Genomic DNA, 18,099 nt, shown 5'->3' with positions numbered 1-18,099 from the left:
TCCCAGAAATAAAAGTTGTAGATAATTGAATTATCTTTCCAACCATAGGTCGTGGGCCCTCATACGATATCGGGATCAAACGTTATGACCGTTTTACTGAACGAACATCCAGTCAGAAAATTTAACCCTGCGCGACCGCGCCCAAAGGGACGCGAACGCGCAGAAGGAGTTTATATTACGCTACGCGATCGCGCCAGAAGGCAGCGCGAACGCGATGAGCAATTTTCCAGTAGTTTCTGGCAGCTTCCAAACGTCATAAAAAGGGGGAAACCCCCCTCATTTTCAGATCAACACAAAAAAAAAACACCCCAAAAACTCTCCAAAATTCTGGAGAGTTCCCCCCAACCCCCCAACCAAAATTTTGCCCAAACCAGGTATAATTTCCCAATTCCAGTCCGGATAGCGTGTAGTTTTTGCTGCGGAATCATATGGCAGGCGGGTGATGCCCTAAATTTAGCATGGAAAAGTGGAGATTAAACAATATTAAAGGGAGAAAGGTATGAATCTCTTTCTATTTGTGCTAATACCGGTTTATTTACGAAGAAAGCGTGATTAAATGATTGTATACTGAGTTAATTAATTATGAAAATTGGAAAACAGCGTGTAGGCTGTTTTATGAGATATTTTGGAGTTGGAAACATTATAATTGATGTTGGTATTGTTGTTGTTGTTGTTGGCTGCTGAATTAAAAATTTGGGCTAGGCATATAAACAGGGGAGATGTTGCCCGATTTTCGGCAGAATATAAAATAGTATAATTTGAATTATGGTACAAGTGTAAGATGAAAAGGCTAACATTAGTGTGAATTATCTTAAATGTAGACTTACAAGCTCGGACACATAAGCGTAGCTAATAGGACGTGGAACAGGTATGTTAAGGCTCGACCTTTTCCTTCTATGGCATGATCTCTATGTCGCAAGTTTACGAATGTTTTCATAGTCCCCTTATTTTCAAAAGTTAGAAGCCCATGACACCAAGGTATAAGCCTCTCCTTAATAGTTTACAAACTATTTTCCAAAATGCCCATATTTTTCAAAAAACCAAGTTTTAAGAAGTTGAAAGTTTTTATTACTAAAACGACGAATATGATTCTTATAATGAAAATGATAATGCCAGACATGAAAAAATGTCTATGATGATGAGTATGTAATAACAGTTCCATGTTGGGAAATCCTAAGTTATGGGTTCGATACGAATATGAGAATATTGAGTTATTTCTTGATTCTCAATTTTACTCCTTGATAACGATTCTATTTTTTTTTCAAAAACTTCAAAGCATATGATTCAACGTATTATGAAATTTATGATCCTATCTTATGTTATTTACTATTAGTCTCATCTTATATAATTGTTCCTTCAAGGTGAGACATGACGACCATGATGATTCCATAATACAATTGGAGGTTAACGACCTTACGTCACTCCGATATGGACATGATTTTCTTTGGGCTCTCATGGATGTTGTTTATATGTTATAAGTATAAGTATATGTATATGGGGAAGATTGAAAAAGGGAAGGCGCTATAGACGCACAACCACCTGATCAGTTGGAGTATGATACATGATATCGTCCCGGACGCGGGATATATGGTTAAATGGATCGGAGCCGACGCCTCGGCAATATGATGTATTTTATTTTCTATATACATGAAAAGAAAAGTTTTCCAAGAAAGTAGAGTAATATATGCACATATGGATCGGGCTGCACGTTCCGCAGCAATATGACATAGTATATGCACGTATAGATCGGGCTGCACGTTCCGCAGCGCTAAGTATGCATGGTATCCGCCAAGGGCACTTACATGTACATGTTATTTTTCTACCTCATGACATGCTCCACATTTCTCTTATGTCATTATCCATGTTCTATATTTTCCGTATGTTATTATTCATGCCTTACATACTCAGTACATTGCTCGTACTGACCCCTCTTCTTCGGGGGCTGCGTTTCATGCCACGCAGGTACACCCAGATGAGTTGAAGCTAGCATAGAAGATGTTCCAACGGAGTTGGTAGGCTCCACTTGTCCTGGAGTGCTGCCGAGTCAGAGTATACGTGCTACGATGTCTGATAAATGTTAGAGACTTTGCAGACAGAGTCATGGGTATAAGATGTCGGTATTGTGAATGGCTCCACTAACCTATGTGTCATTTTATGTTATGTTATAAAGTCAATATGATCAAAGATTATATTGATTCGAGTACGATGAAATTTTTTTTGAAAGCTTTACTATGTTTTCCACTCCTTATTAATGCAAGAGTCTAAGGAAATTAAGTACGTAATAAGAGTCAGCGGGTTCGCTCGGCTCCGAGTATGGGGTCGGGTGCCCATCACACCCTAGTACAGTCGGGGTGTGACATTATGGAGGACATGGATCAGAGCAGAAGGCTAGTTGGCAGTTGTGTGTGTAAGCTTCGTATTACTCTTGTAGTTTCTTGTCCTCTGATTCTTGTTATTATCTGTTTTGTTCCTCGATTGACGTATGATTTTGTGTTGGATACATTTTTTTTCCAGATTGTTTTGTCATGCTTTATTTAGTATTTTTTCCATGACTTTGTTACTACTATAATTTCTTTTTCCAGACTGATGTGGTTGCTTTTCTTTGAGCGGGAGTCTTATGAAAACAACCTCTCTACCTCCTTGAGAGGGATAAAGTCTGGGTACACTCTACCCTCCTCAAACCCCACTTGGTGACATTATACTGGGTATGTTATTGTTTAGCTGACTGAAAAGAGTATATTTCAATATCACATGAAATACTGAAATATCATTTTTACCCAGCGATGAAGAAAGCTAGAGCTTTTGGCTCATCAAGTATTTGATAATCTATAAAGTCTTTAAAATCGGTTGAAATGTAACTTATAAGAATGTAAAGAAACTTTCGAAAACTTATATTCATTCTTTTCTTTCACATCAAGAATTGTAAAAAGGAGAATAGGATGCCATAATGATGTTAACATATAAACATTCCAAAAGGAAAAAGAGCAACTAAATAGAGAGAGTTCCCTGTCATGTTTCGCGAAAAACTAAGTTCGAAATAAGTTATCTATCGTCGCACAGAAGCTTGCTTGGTGCGGGTTATCTCTCATATGTGATTTGCAAGCGGAGTTTACCCTGTGCGCACCCAAAGGGTAGCGGCTGCGGGTTCCCTTGTCATAAAATATATATATATATATATATATATATATATATATATATATATATATATATATATATATTCTGGTATATGTTTGCATTTTCACCAAAAGAAATAAAAGAGATCTCCCATATTTTGGGCAAAAGACATTTTTCTTCGTAACTATCTCGATGTTTAACTTCATATCACTATACTCAATAATTTCATTAAAGCGCCATCGAATTTCTAAAGATTATTTTGAATATCTATGGATGCTTTACCGAAAGACGTTTCTCTCCAACCAAACACCTAAAAACATTTTTCGTCAATAACAAACATTTGGCATCACTCCTTGGTTAAAAGACCAAAATAGTTGATAAGATGGACGCTCCTTGACCTTTTTTTCTTTAGGCCGCAGACAGGAAAGGGCTGTAAACTATAACGTACAAGGGAAAACAACTAACAATGAGGAAAAAAAAGGTGCAACCAGAGAGTTCAAACTCATATGAAGAATTACTTCAAAGTAAAGGAAAATGTAGAGAAAGAAAACTAAATGGAGGAATAACATAACATTTGAGCAAAGGATATAGTACCAAATAAAATGCATGTCTTTTAAGTGAAAAGTCAAGTTTTGGCCCTGGCCTGTTATGGATTAACAAACTTAAAAATAAAACAGTACTTCCCATGAAATTCACGAGTCACACAATTTGCATATTCATACTTGTCACCCAATAAATTTTCGTTTTTATATAGTTCTTATCAATAGATATCATATAAAACAAAAATTAATCTAAATAGTTGCTCACCCAACCGCTTAAATTAAAAATAGCCGGCAAATGTATAATATGTGTGTAACGGTATATAGTCAGTGTACAATCCATGTATATTGGCTAGGAAAAGTAAACAGTAAATCCAGTGGGCTATTTGGGTATAGACCGCTATAAGAATCTCTCGATTTTCAACTGTTAAAGGAGGCACCTTCTGGAATTCCAGCGGTTGCAAGACTATAATATAGTAATCTCGTATTGCAACATAAGAGAGAATTTTAATCAAACGAGTACAGTTAACTAGATCAATATATGTGAGGTTAAATTAGTATTAGTAATCAAGGTGTTATGTCTAAACAAAATGGTAGGATTTGTACAAATATGGAAATGCAAGAAGACTTGCGGTAAAAGTAGGGCAAAAATAAAAGAACCTATTGGTAAAAATTCTTGTGTAGAATAAAGGCAAAAGCAAAAGAGAGATGCTTGGTGATAGCAGCAAGCAGGGAACAAATGACTAGAGGTCTTGCCCTTGTGTTTTGCATGACATAAGTGTAAAGGAAATGGATCTTGCGTCTAACTTGCTACCCCAAAGTTAGCTCATGAAGCGAGGATTGACCAACATCATACAAGAAGATAGCAACTCATCTTTTCAACTAATGTGGGGCACTTTGCACTCGCGCCCCTCCCCTCATGCCTAGGACTGGACATCTTGTGCATTGACAAGATAACATAAAATCCTAACATTAGGTAAACTAAGGAATACAGATGGATCTAGCTCTAACATCATGTGAACAACCTAACCCGAGAAGCTAGTACACAACATGAGTATTGTCGGACACACAACTCATTTCCTCAACCAATGGGGGACACTTGACAATGTTAAATATATAGTTAAGTAAATAAAAGTATAACCTTTGTAATAGCTTAAACTCTTAGGTAAGATGGTCACACAATTCAACATGGTATTAGAGAAAGCAAAAGCCATGGTTCAAGTTCACTGCCCCCATTCTTCTTATGAATTTTCACGTGCTTGACCCATACCCGCACGTGAAGGAGTGTGTTGAAGACTCAATTTGGTAAATTATGTATCACAATTTCAACTGTATTCGACCTACATTTAACCGTGTCTAAGGTTAATCAGCCAACAAGCATTTTTTGTGATTGCCTAATAATGGATTTAACTTATATGCACGGGAAATATGTAGATCTTCACACTATTAGGTTACCTAAAACCTGTTGTAAGAGGTTATCTGTCTTATTTTTTGGATCACTAATTTCACTTAGTTTAACTTAAGTGCACTGACGGCGTAAAACGTTTCTTTTATATTGATAGTGTGAATTTTTCTATACTGTTGGTGTATATGAGCTAAATTTTCTTTAAGGTTATATGATAGTGGCAAAAGTTATCTTACACTGTCAGAGTAAAGGAGTATTAGATTCTTTAATACTTTGGATACTAGAAGAGCCATTACACATGCACCAGCATAGAGGCTTGTAAAGAAATATTTGTCAACAATACGTCTCTCCTAGCAGTATATATAGAATCCATTGGTGACTGGTGAGTGGCATCAACACAATCTGCAAAAACAAGTAGTGCCAATGGACCCCAAAAAAGTTAAACCAGAAATTCAACCACAGTCAACAACGAATTCCTCCATTCCAATCGTGATGCAGGAAGAAATTGTACGTCAAATATTTAAAGCATCAATGGAGAATGAGTGGGAAAAAGTTCAGCAACTGTACATCAACAACGAGTTTGTCCGTGAATCCAAACTCACCAAATCTGAAGATATTGCTCTTCACTTAGCTATCTCTTCTTACCATCCAGATCGAGATGACTCTTTTCTGCATCTTGATCTTATTTGTATTAAGGAAATGATTGATCACATACCACAGGAAGATCGACTAGGTATCTTAAAACAGAAGAATGAAAAAGGGAACACACCTCTTCACCTTGCAGCAGAACTCGGAATTGTCCCGATTATTGAGTGTTTGGTAAACCCAGAAGACCCTACTCTCATCCGGGAGACCAATTCAAAAGGTGAAACCCCCTTATTCATAACTGCTTATCGTGGTAAGCTACAAGCTTTTCTCTACCTACATAAGTGTGTTCAAGATGAAAACGGAGAAGGTCCAATTGAACTTTGTAGAAGGAAAGATGGGGATAACATTCTACACGCCGCCATCTCTGGCGAGTACTTTGGTAAGAGCCAATCCCCTACAAATATTTTTCTTGAAAATCATTTATACCCCCTACTATGCTTTAAAATTCAAACTCTCCCTCAACTTTAAATAATATACATTCTCCCCCCTTTATCCTAATTGACTTTTTTAAATATCTATTTTACCCTTACATTATCAGCTTTTGTCTTTTTTTATTTCTTCTATAAAATCATGATATTTTTAATTTTTTAATTCATGTAACAAATTTCTTATAAAAGATAAATATTATCTTCTAGGCGAAGAAAAAAGTGAGAAATATTAATTGAGTATATAAGTTAATGATGTTCTATAATAAAATAAATTAGCAGAATAAACAATTTTTTTTTAAAAAAAATCAAAACTTTAATATTTATTTATACAAGTCAAAATAACATGTCATAATAACTTTATAAATATATTTATATGCAGGTAATGCAAAATCAATAATAAAATAGAGGCAAATTTTAAAAAATGATTTATTTAAACTTTAAATGAATTTTATTATTATTTAATAAATATTCCATTAGTGACAACTAAAACTGTTTATTTATATAAATAATAGAGAATAAGAGAAAAGTGAAACTTAAATATACACATATGCATGTGCATACATATATACATACTTATTGCATGTAATATTGAAATAACAATCATAAAAAATAGCATTAGATTTTGTTATAAATTCATGAAAGTATTATTCTACTTATAATGTTAATGAACTTAAATAAGAATCTATAAATACCTAATATAATATAAAAAAGTATACATAAATTGAGGATTGACAAAAAAAACAAGGGTGAAATAGTCATTGCACAGGATGGGGGGAATGTCTATTGTTCAAAATTGAGGAGGAAGTTTAATTTTTAAAGTAAAGTTGGGGGTGAAAATAATTTTCATCCATTTCAATTATATAGAATCAAATCTCTTTTAGAGGTGGCAATTTCAGACCATATTTAGAAAACGGAAAAGGGCCAAATATACCCCTTTACTATCGGAAAAGGGTCAAATATATTCTTCGTTATACTATGGGGCCAAAAATATGAGCAAATATGGGTAAAATATGGATACCCATATATGAACTCACTAGGCCCAGTAACAACTCATTTTCCTCTAGAAGAAAATGTTTTTCATAAAAATTTGAGAGAAAATATTTTTCCGAGGTCACCACTCACCCCACTACCACAGCCCCGATTTTTTTATTTCATTTATTTTATTTTACTTTTGTAAAAATACTATTAAAAAAAAAATTCTTACCTACCCCCAACCCCACGCCCCAACCACATACACACATTTTCTATTTCATAGAGAACATATAATATAACATACATGAAAGATTGGTTCAACAGAAAACATGAATGTTATAGTGAAATATTGTTATAGAGAGGTTTGACTGTATATGCTTATAATTTCTTCTTTTTTGTAGAACAGGATAGTAGTATTAACAACTTCTCTTGTAACAGAGGTGGCTTTTCAGATAATACATTACTATCCGCCACTTGTCAACTACTACAACGTAGAGGGCATGTCTCCTCTACACTTTCTTTCCAGGATGCCTCAAGTATTCAAAAGTGGCAGCCATTTTCGGTTCATAGATAGCATTATCTACTACAGTAAGTCTTCTGTCTGTTCCTTACCGATATTATTACTCCAATTATTCTATCATTATCTTATTTTTCAATTTCTGTTGTTTCTTTTACTTTGGCTATCTTTACTTCTTCTTCTTTTTTGTCGTCAATACTTTTATTTTCTTCGATATTTTCATCATAACTTTTCACTCTTATATTTCTCAAACCTGTTTTGAGAACGCTATTCTTGAGCCGAGAGTCTATCGAAAACAACCTCTCTTTCCTGCAAAGGTAGGGGTTAGGTTTGCGCACAACCCACCCTCCCCAGACCACACTTGTGGAATCATACTGGATATGCTGTTATTGTGTAAGTCTGCAGTCTTTTTTGTCAAAGATTGGCACGGATAAGCATTCTTATCATGGATTTAAATTATATAAGACGGTGGTTTATACACCACCCAATGTGAATTTACATGTTGTTCATTAGAAGTCTCTTTATCCTTTGTGTCAGTCTAGCATATTTACTGTTTTCTGTAAGTCATAAACATCCAATACTTTTGCATGTTGGTTCACGTTCATCGTTTGTGGAGGTTATATAGCTAATACTGAGTTCTTTTTTCCAGGCATAAAAATCGATAAGCTAGAGCCAATGACATATAAACCTGAAGACAAAGACGACTCAAAATTTAAACTCGGTAGTCATCTCCCAGAGAACTACCAAACACTGGTGGAGTTCTTGGAACTACTTTGGTATGGGACTTGGAAAATTCGAGGTGGGTAGATTTACAACACAATCTCCTTATGAAAATGCTCTAACTAAGCGTGTGAGAGACTGTTCTTGGCACTTTCTACCTAAGAGTTTCGCAACACCAAGACTGATTCTCTTTTCTATCCAGATTATATTATTGAAGTCTGGAATCGAGAAAACAAGCCTAAAGGTGCGTGATTACGTAGAAAAATTCTTTTCCATATATCATCATGCTGATTTTCTATATATCATCATGCTGATTTTCTATCTGAAGAACATTGATCAAAGAAATGCCCGAAATTCTCCAGCATATTTCTGCTCACAACTAATCTCTGGAATTTCAGCTGAAGGGAAGAGAAAGGGCCAGTTGTTCCCAGCCACTTTCGCCATCTTTATCAAGTTTCTCAAATGTCTAATGAAGATTGTGCTAAGTGTATTGGGTATTGTTAAGTTGCAACTTTTCTCATATCAATTTGGTGAAAAAATACGTCTTAAAGTGTTGGTCAAAGGTAACTTTACCATTTCAAAAAAAAAAAATGTTGATCAAAAGTCATGCAGTTTGAATCTCGGGAAACGAAAAGTATCACATAAACTAAAACGCAGGGAAGTAGTACAAAGACTCATTAGGTAGGAAATGCCAACAGATACTCCAATCAAAACGAGAATGGTGCTCATATGCTTTTGGGGTTAATAAAAAGCGCTATACCAATCTCCTGAAAATGCACTAAGAAAGTGGTTTTGAGAGACTATTGTTGGCACTTTCTACGTAAGAGTTTCGCAACACCAAGACTGATTCTCTTTTCTATCCAGATTATATTATTGAAGTCTGGAATCGAGAAAACAAGCCTAAAGGCGTGTGATTACGTAGAAAAATTCTAGTTTATTAACTCATTCAAGCGCCTCAAGAGTGTCTTGTTGGCACTTCGTACATAAGAATTTTACATGGTCCAAGACTAATTCTCTTTTCTATCTAGATACTACTCAAGCAACTAATGTGAATCCAGAGGAGGTGCCTCCAGGTACGTAATTGTGTAATAAGCCTTTCAGGTTATGTGGACTTGAGCATATATAAGAGGCAAGAAACTATGATTTTTTTGTTTCATGATAACTCTTACTAGTACTAACTTAATTTTCTTTTTCTTCACACCTAGACCATGAAAGTCAAAGTGATTGTCAATATGATCGCGAGAATCCTCCGATTAAAGGTGAATGCATAAACATGCATATACCGCAATTGAAACTAGGTATTACCTCAAACTATGATGATTAGATATAATTCATCAAAACATGCACATAAAATATCAAGAAGAAGATGTGTGTGTGATAATGCAGGAACCTTTCGATTTATTAACTCATTCTTGTCGAATTAAGAAGTACACCAATCTCTTTTTGACAATGAACTACCAAAAAATTTGAGCATCTCCTCATGAGAGTGTTGTTTAAATGTTGGCACTTTGTAACTAACAATTTTACACATTCAAAGACTAATTCTCTTTTCTATCCAGATACTACTGGAGCAACTAACGTGAACCTACTTTCTACCCACTATAAGATTTTATATTAGCAAAAAGACGACAAAATATACGACCATACTGATTTTCTGTCGAACTAAAAGCATTGAGCTCCTTTGTTAGTTTGTTTCCAAGTTATGTGAACATTTTCTATGTGAAGAACATTGATAAAAAAATACACGAAATTCTCCAACATGTTTCTGCTAACAACTCATCTCTGGAATTTCAGCTGCAGGGAAGAGTAACGGCAAGTTGTTTCCACCCAATTACACCATCTTTATCGAGTTTCTCAAATGTCTAATGAAGATTGTACTAATTGTATTGTGTATTGGTAAGAATTATTCTTAAAAATTTCTCTTTTATCAAGCATACATATCTTAACTATTGAGTGCAACGATAGTAATTCTAAAAGAATCACGACTTACTATTCTTTTGAAGAATGTAGTTCTCATTCCTTTCTGATATATGTTCTGCTTCAACCCTTTCTAATATATTTTCTCTTCCTTGCCAAACAAAGATGAACAGTGGTAGATTAGAATCATAAAATTCTATGAAAAAGAAAGAAAGAAGGTGGTTTGACCAATTCAAAGACCTAGACCCTCATAAATGATCCTTCAACAGTCCCATCTTCTTTCAAGGATTAGACTCCTCTCCATTACCTTTTTCCTCCATTCCGTCCGTCAAGTACACATGTTTCTCATCTTATATAATAATGTGTTTGTTTAGCCTAGTCTGCAAAAACATTTTTGGTTTTGAACAATGTTTTATTTTATTTCATAAAACAAGAAAAAGATTAAAGAACATTCTTAAATAAATAGATTTCTTTTTTTTTTTTTATCCTTCAAACACACACAGTAGGCTGATGACCTCTTGCCTCTTTTTTTTTTTAATTTTTTTTTATTTTATGGTTTTTTTTTTCAACATTGAAAATTTTCCCCTTTATTGTTTCTCAATATAATATTTCAAAAATAAACTTTCTGGCACAAAAAGTCGTACAATTAAACATTTAAATTTATTATATAAGATGAAATTAATGATATTAATGGGTATCAAAAATTGTGAGGAATATCTTTTTTTTTCCAAAGTTGGAGAGTGCTTTTCCAAAAATTATTCACTTAACTATGGTTAATATACTTGTTAGTATAACAAAATCTTGACCTTTAAAAATTAAATAGGACACATATTTCTCATCTAAATGTGTACCTGATGAAATGGAGAGAAAATGTAATGGAGAGGAGCCTGATCCCTTTTTTTCACATTTTAAATTTGAACTAATTTCTGAAACTTCATTTGCCTCTTTTTTTCTTTTTTTTTTTTCCCTTTCCACATCATGACATCAGGTCTCAAATCTTGTTGCATGCAGGACTCCAAAGGATTAAAATATTAGAGGAAACAAAAAAGAAACATACAAGGGCATTTCAAATTATGAAGTTGATGATTGAGAAAGAAGAACGTTACAAATACGTACTCTATCAAAGTCATGCGGAAAAGCCAGAAGATAGGGACCACCATAGTCAAGTCCTTGCACCTCCTACAGAACCTCCCCTAATAGTTGAGGATGATAATAAAAAGGACAAAGACCAGAGTAAGACTGCAGCGACCAAGCAATCACCAACTTCAAGCACAGATGAGAAAAAGAAAGATGATCACAAGTCCGGTAAAGAATCTTTTTTTACTTTCCGGTAATACTTGTGTGGCACAAAAAACTTTGTTATGTGCCATCAAGACTTTGCAATTTTAACAACTCAAGATCTATCACGTAAAAATGCTGAAAATTTGTTCTAGTATTTCCAAACTATGATCAATTTTCTTCTTTTTACAACAGTTATATAGTCTGTTTGGCTAAACTTCTAAAATCACCTTATTTTGAAAACAAAAGGTACTTTTGATGACAAGTCATTTGTGTTTGGCTAATTAATTTGAAAAACACTTTTGAGTAGCAATTAGTGTTTGGCCAAGCTTTTAAAAAATAAGAGCGCTTCTAAGTGTATTTTCGCCAAAGAGCTTTAAAAAAAGTACTTAGGGGAAAAACTATTTTTTTCAGCTTCTCAAAAACAAGTTCTATTTCTGCTTTTACTCAATAACACTTTTTCTTCTCCTAAAACCTTGGCCCGACACCTCAACTCTGAAAAAGGAAAAAAAACACTATTTTAGAAGGAAAAAAAAACTCTTTTTAAGGGGAATAAAAACACTTCTGATCTTGGAGACGCTTGACCAAACGGGCTATCAATCAGAAGCTATACGTTAGCTAAAAGCAACTAGAATAACTATAGTTCTAAATACAGAGTTGTCCAAGCCAACCAAGGAGACACCCTTATTAGAGGAGGCATCAAGGATGGGTATTGTAGAGATGGTAGAGAAGAACCTTAAAATTTTCCCAACAGGCATTCAAGATACGGACTGTAAAGAGTTGTCCAAACCGACCAAGGAGACACCCTTATTAGTGGCATCAAGGATGGGTATTGTAGAGATGGTAAAGGAGATCCTTAAAAATTTCCCAATAGCCATTCAAGATACCGACTCTGAAGAGAAGAACCTACTGCTTTTGGCTATAAAGCATAGGCAAACAGAGGTCTATAATTGGTTAATAGGAGAAAAGTATCCAGAGCACGTGTTTTATCAGGTGGATAAAAAAGGAAACAATGCAGTGCACCAAGCTGCAACGTTCCAGAAGCTGGATGTGTGGCGCATCCCTGGTTCCGCTCTACAGGTGGAAGGCGAAGGGAAGTGGTACAAGGTAAGAGATCTTTAACAACCAACCATCTCTTCATATCACAAAGAGGGCTTTTTCCATTTTTGAAACGTCAGCCGAAATTAATGACTGGCGTTAATCAAAATATGCTAAACATATACACTGATATATATATATATATATATATATATATATATTTATGTATACAATATGCATATTATATGTATATTTATAATTAAATACACAAAACCTATACATTTGGTGGTTATTTTGTAAGTTAGATCCCCGAAAGGCATTGGACTGTAATGATCTTTAACTCAAATACACTAACATGTGAAGGATTTTCCTATCATAATGCAGTATGTCCTGCACACTTTGCCACCACATTCATATGTTCGTTATAACAAGAAAGGTCAGACACCAAGAGAGGTCTACATAGAGACGCATGCGAAGTTACTCAAAGATGGAACTGAATGGCTCCACAAAATCGGCAAATCATACTCTGTCGTTGCCACACTGTTTACTACAGTTGCATTTGCTACAGCTGCCACAATCCCAGGCGGGCCCGATGAGTTTGGCCATCCACACTTTCAAAATCAACCTGCTTTTGACGTGTTTTGTATATCATCACTTGTTTCTCTTTGCTTCTCAGTCATGGCCCTGGTGTTTTTCTTAGCTATCCTCACATCTAAATGCGAACACGATGATTTCGAGAAAGATTTACCAAGAAAGTTGCTCATTGCATTAACTTCGCTCTTTGTATCAGTATGTGCTATCTTGGTCTCATTCTGTGCTGCGTATTCCTTTGTCCTCGGGGATAAATTCAAGAATAAGGCATTTCTAATATACGGGGCAACATGCATACCTGTGGTGTTTTTAGCATTTAATCAATTCCCTCTCTATGTTGATCTCATATGTACATCCAAAGAGCTACCAAGTCGTAACTATAAGGATGATCCAAACTGGTAGATATTATGACAAGAGTAGAGCATTGCACGGTTTCCGACTTTAGTTTCCGAATAAGACTGCGTTGTTTTGTGTTAAAATTGATGAATTCCAAGAAAGATTTGCCTTCGTCGAGAGGAGGCGAGGTGGAGATATCATTTTTCTATGTATCCTGAATAAACTTCTGTAAGAGTTGCATGTGATTTCATATACCTTGTTTTCCGGGATAAAGCTAGTTAAGTAGGGTGCTAAAGGTTGTTTGATCCCTTAATTCATGTGAACTTAAGGGAGTCTTAGGGGGACCCGGCTCCCCTCCAGTAGTGATCTCCTCATGTTCCTCCAGTGCTATCCTAAATGAACTCCACGTGTCCTTTTAATTTTTAACGGACCAGATGCATTTTGCTAACCCAATTAATATTAACCATAGTTACCAGCATTTCTCTATCCTCTTTCTTCAGGCTCCCCTCCAGTGGTAATCTCCTCCTGTCCCTCCAGTGCTATCCTAAATGAACTCCACTGTCCTGTTAATCTTTTAATGGACCAGATACATTTTGCTAACCCAATGATATTAACCATAGTTACCAGCATTTCTCTATCCTCTTTCTTCACTGCTTTCGTTCCGCCCCGAAATCTATACAGAAATGAGAAAATAGAGCGAGTAGATGTAAAAATTTACTTGTGTAAACCAAGTAACTGGAACTAATAGGAATAATATCAAAAGAAAAATGTTAAAACAGAGTGAGCAGCCTCCTCAATTGAAGAATACAATTATAAAAACAGCAAGAGGTAAAGAAAATCCAAGAAAATTTCTTATGCCTTTCACAAAGAAAAACCCAAATTCTACATTCAAGTGCATCAACAATTTTTCCCTTTCCAATTTTCATGCCCTCTCTGTAGGTCCTTTAGTTGGTGTTTATAGTTCTAAAGAAATTTCAAGTTGACAAGTTTTTAAATTCGAAGACAACAAAGCTTTGTTGATACCCATTGTCGCCGGAACTTAGTTTTAAAGTGGTTGGATGCACTTTCGAATTTTTCAAAATTTATAACCCAATTGCATCCTTAGATTTGTTCTCCTCTAGTTATTGAGTGACTTGGTATGAAATGTGTTTTGTTTTTGTGAGTGAAAACAGTGATGAAAAAAGAGTGATTTGTGTTGGACATCTGCATTTTCCTGTTTTACTTTTCAAAGAGATTAGATAGTTAAGGAAGAGGTTTTGCTTACAGTGAGAAGGAAGGACCGAAGTGAGAGATAATATTAATCATAGTTAATATCATTGGGTTAGCAAAATGTATCTGGTCCATTAAAAGATTAACAGGACAGTGGAGTTCATTTAGGATAGCACTGGAGGGACAGGAGGAGATTACCACTGGAGGGGAGCCTGAAGAAAGAGGATAGAGAAATGCTGGTAACTATGGTTAATATTAATTGGGTTAGCAAAATGCATCTGGTCCGTTAAAAATTAAAAGGACACGTGGAGTTCATTTAGGATAGCACTGGAGGAACATGAGGAGATCACTACTGGAGGGGAGCCGGGTCAGGGAACTTATCATATCTAGATAGCACGAAAAATGTATTATCCTATTTGTAATCCTATTGAAAAATAAAAATGCTCAGCTTTACAAGGATTATCTTTTATCCAAATATGACTCAAATCCAAATAAAAAGATTACTCCCAGACATACCTCGCTCAAGCTCTATTTAATTTGGAGAATAGCTTATCCATTTAAAGAGTGATTTTTCTGAAAAATATACGTACTTTTTTTTTTTTTTGAAAATTAGAGTGATAAAATGTATATTTAAGACACTATGAGAGTGGCGAAGAAGAGTGATAGAATGTATGTTCACATTGGCAAATTTTGAGAGGAATATCACACAACTAATGTCTGCCCTGTAGGTGTGCCTCATCCATGATAAAATTTCTCAAGCTGGCAAGTTTTAATGAGTTTTCTCTTTAACAATAAAAATAAATACAGTGGATAATTAAAATTACTTTTGAGTTTTAAGTTTTAGTTCCTAAAACTTGTAAATTACTTTTAGATTAAAATTACATAAGGAAAAAAAAAACATGATTGTTAATCCCATATAGCAAGCATGACGACGATGAAGCAAAATTCTAGTGAGAAATTTTATACTCTTGGATTACCTGAAACTTCACTTTTTCTAATTTTGCTTTTGGTTTTATATTTATTGTCAAATCTAGAACCCCATTTAATTTTTCAAACATGAAAAGAAAGTTCAATCTTTTGCATATATTGGGAACACAATCAGTGAAAACACTGGGAAAAATACGATAAAAATCAAAAGATTTGGCCAGTATCAATATAATTTTACAAATAGAAGATAAGATCATTTTATTAAAAAAAAAAAAAAAAAACGAAGAAGAAGAAGCATATAAGTGATAAGTACAAAAGAAGACAGCGAAGGAAAATAAGTGAAAGAGAGTGTGCTGACAGTGGACCCATCATATTCCACTTGTCATATTTATATTTCTCCTTCACACAAATAATTATGCTGACGAGTCTTTGGCCAACTTTTGCTGAATTGGGACCTAAAACCCACTTGGCAAAATATAAAAGGAGACTCACACAATTTTTGTCTTTCACATCATGCTTGTGCCTAAAACTTTTCACCCAACCACAGGATTGAAATCTTAAATAGCAATAAATATTTTAAATAAAAGCTCAAAAGAAACATGATTGTAGATAGATCTATGCTAACTTTATAAAGATCCAAACTTCATATCAAAATAAGTACTTACTATTCTTTTGGACATTTGCCTAAAGCTAACAATTTTAAACTCTACTTAGCATGAATACATAACTGAAACTAAAGCCAATTCTTTTACGCAAAAAAAGTAACCTAAACTGAAACTAACAAAAGCATTAAGCCTGTTATCCGGTTTGAACCAGATCGGACCGGTAACCGGTTAATAAACCGGTCGATTTTCGGTTTAAAAACCGGAACCGGCCACCAGTTCTGATTTAACCGGTTCCGGTTTACCGGTTTTAAAATGAAAACCGAACCGGTCCGGTTTGAAACTGTCCAAAACCTCTTTTTTTATTTTGTTTTTTGTATAGTGTGTGTATATATATATATATATATTTATTAGTATATTGTAGGTATATTTACATATGTTATATAAGTTTATAAGTAAAGTTTATATATTTGCTGACTAACAGCAATACAACATATACGTATATAGATATTAAATTATATGCTTAAGTTATACTACGTATACCTAAAATACACTAAGAATATGCTTAAGTTGGATGATTTGGGTTCAAACCATGGTTTCAAACCACGATTGAAAATTGATGCCTAAACGCTGATTTGAAAATTGATGGCCAAACGCCTACTAAGTAGATATATATTATAAGTATATTCTCAGTACATTTTAGGTATATTCCTAACTTAATATAGGTAAAAATATAAACACAAGTAAATAGAAGAAAGTTCAATGAGTCATATATTTTATTCATTCATGGATAACATTTATTTGCAAGTTGTAGTTTTTTTAACTTGCAAATAATACATGAGTTGCAAAGAAATAGTAGAATAATAAAATCACCAATTGTCAATCATTTGGTTAATTTCCCCCATATCATATTCGGTCATGGAGATATCTTCAAAGTCTTCCATTTGGTCCACTCCACTTGCTATCAAATCTTCAATCTCTTCCTTTTCGCCTTCCACTGCTTCTATGTTTTGGTTGCGTCGCTCCGATCTAATCCAATCGCGAATGCACACTAGTACTTGCAAGCTAAATCCGGATAATGAGTGTATATGGTCTCCAATTTGTTATCTTCCTTGGCTAAATACACTCTCCGAAGCCACGGTTGATATTTGAACCGTAAGGATATCTCGAGCCATTCTTGAAAGTATCGAATGACTTACCTTGTATTTCTTCCACCATGCTAAGATGTCCAAATCATCTAGTTTCTTGATATCCACATTTGGCTACATCAAATAAAGATGATATTCATCAAAGTTTGCATTACAAGAAGGAGTTGGATGTGAATGTAAAACTTTTAAATGCGACAAACCCGATAAGCCCTTTTTGCGACTTTGAGAAGTAGTAGGGCGTGGAGCAACGGGTGTAGCATTTTCTTCCAAATTAGAATAATGACTAAAAACTTTTCTAAACTCGACATCAATAGCGAGCTCGGCTTCAGCTAAAGATGGTTCAACTCCCTCTTCAATTTCTAAAAATGTATAAATTTGATTAACCAATGCTCTAGTATAAGACATTTTTAAACAAGAATTTAAAAGAGAACCCAATATAAATAAAGTTGGGATGGAAAAAAATACTTCTTAAATTTTGTTCTCATATTAAAAATAGCCGCTTGATAACCGGATTTATATATTTCTGCTTGATAACCGGATTTATATATTTATACTCTTGTAAAACTCTAGCTATTTCCATTAAGTAGGCTAAAATTCCAGTTATAGTGGGATAAAATTGTCTAGAAAAAGCAAGAGTTGCATTATAAAATTTTTGTAAGAGTTCAACGCATTTCTTAACATCTTCCCAATCCGTAATATTTAACCAATCA

The 18,099-nt window shown here is 34.5% G+C and overlaps 1 protein-coding gene and 1 long non-coding RNA gene across 4 annotated transcripts; one reads left to right on the top strand and one right to left on the bottom strand.

Moving 5' to 3' along the window:
- Nucleotides 1-5,298: 5,298 nt before the first annotated feature.
- Nucleotides 5,299-5,966, bottom strand: LOC132604406 (uncharacterized). The gene is made up of 2 exons (XR_009568716.1): nucleotides 5,828-5,966; nucleotides 5,299-5,727 (listed from the first exon to the last, which is right to left on the bottom strand). It is a non-coding gene; the product is annotated as an uncharacterized LOC132604406 (long non-coding RNA).
- Nucleotides 5,688-13,796, top strand: LOC132604405 (uncharacterized). 3 transcript variants are annotated; one of them, XM_060317900.1, is made up of 11 exons: nucleotides 5,688-6,085; nucleotides 7,545-7,694; nucleotides 8,273-8,422; nucleotides 8,546-8,587; nucleotides 8,742-8,837; nucleotides 9,372-9,416; nucleotides 9,549-9,641; nucleotides 10,138-10,239; nucleotides 11,272-11,565; nucleotides 12,194-12,645; nucleotides 12,961-13,796. In XM_060317900.1, the coding sequence occupies exons 1-11, from the start codon at nucleotides 5,758-5,760 to the stop codon at nucleotides 13,567-13,569; spliced, it is 2,361 nt and encodes a 786-aa protein (XP_060173883.1). In that variant the 5' UTR covers nucleotides 5,688-5,757; the 3' UTR covers nucleotides 13,570-13,796. The 3 variants fall into 3 exon arrangements, with proteins under 3 accessions (XP_060173883.1, XP_060173882.1, XP_060173884.1); XM_060317899.1 differs by having other exon boundaries at nucleotides 8,742-8,906; XM_060317901.1 differs by lacking the exons at nucleotides 5,688-6,085; nucleotides 7,545-7,694 and adding an exon at nucleotides 7,701-8,016 and having other exon boundaries at nucleotides 8,742-8,906.
- Nucleotides 13,797-18,099: the final 4,303 nt, after the last annotated feature.

This window comes from Lycium barbarum, chromosome 7 (genome assembly GCF_019175385.1).
Source record: "Lycium barbarum isolate Lr01 chromosome 7, ASM1917538v2, whole genome shotgun sequence".
Lineage (NCBI taxonomy): Eukaryota > Viridiplantae > Streptophyta > Magnoliopsida > Solanales > Solanaceae > Lycium > Lycium barbarum.
This window is presented reverse-complemented; position numbering and strand designations above follow the sequence as displayed.

Coding starts and splice junctions, on each gene's coding strand:
- LOC132604405 (XM_060317899.1), top strand. CDS start 5,758: ATGATTGATCACATACCACAGGAAGATCGACTAGGTATCTTAAAACAG. Junction 8,907..9,371: donor TCTTAAAGTGTTGGTCAAAG/GTAACTTTACCA, acceptor TTTTCTATCTAG/ATACTACTCAAGCAACTAAT. Junction 12,646..12,960: donor GCGAAGGGAAGTGGTACAAG/GTAAGAGATCTT, acceptor ATCATAATGCAG/TATGTCCTGCACACTTTGCC.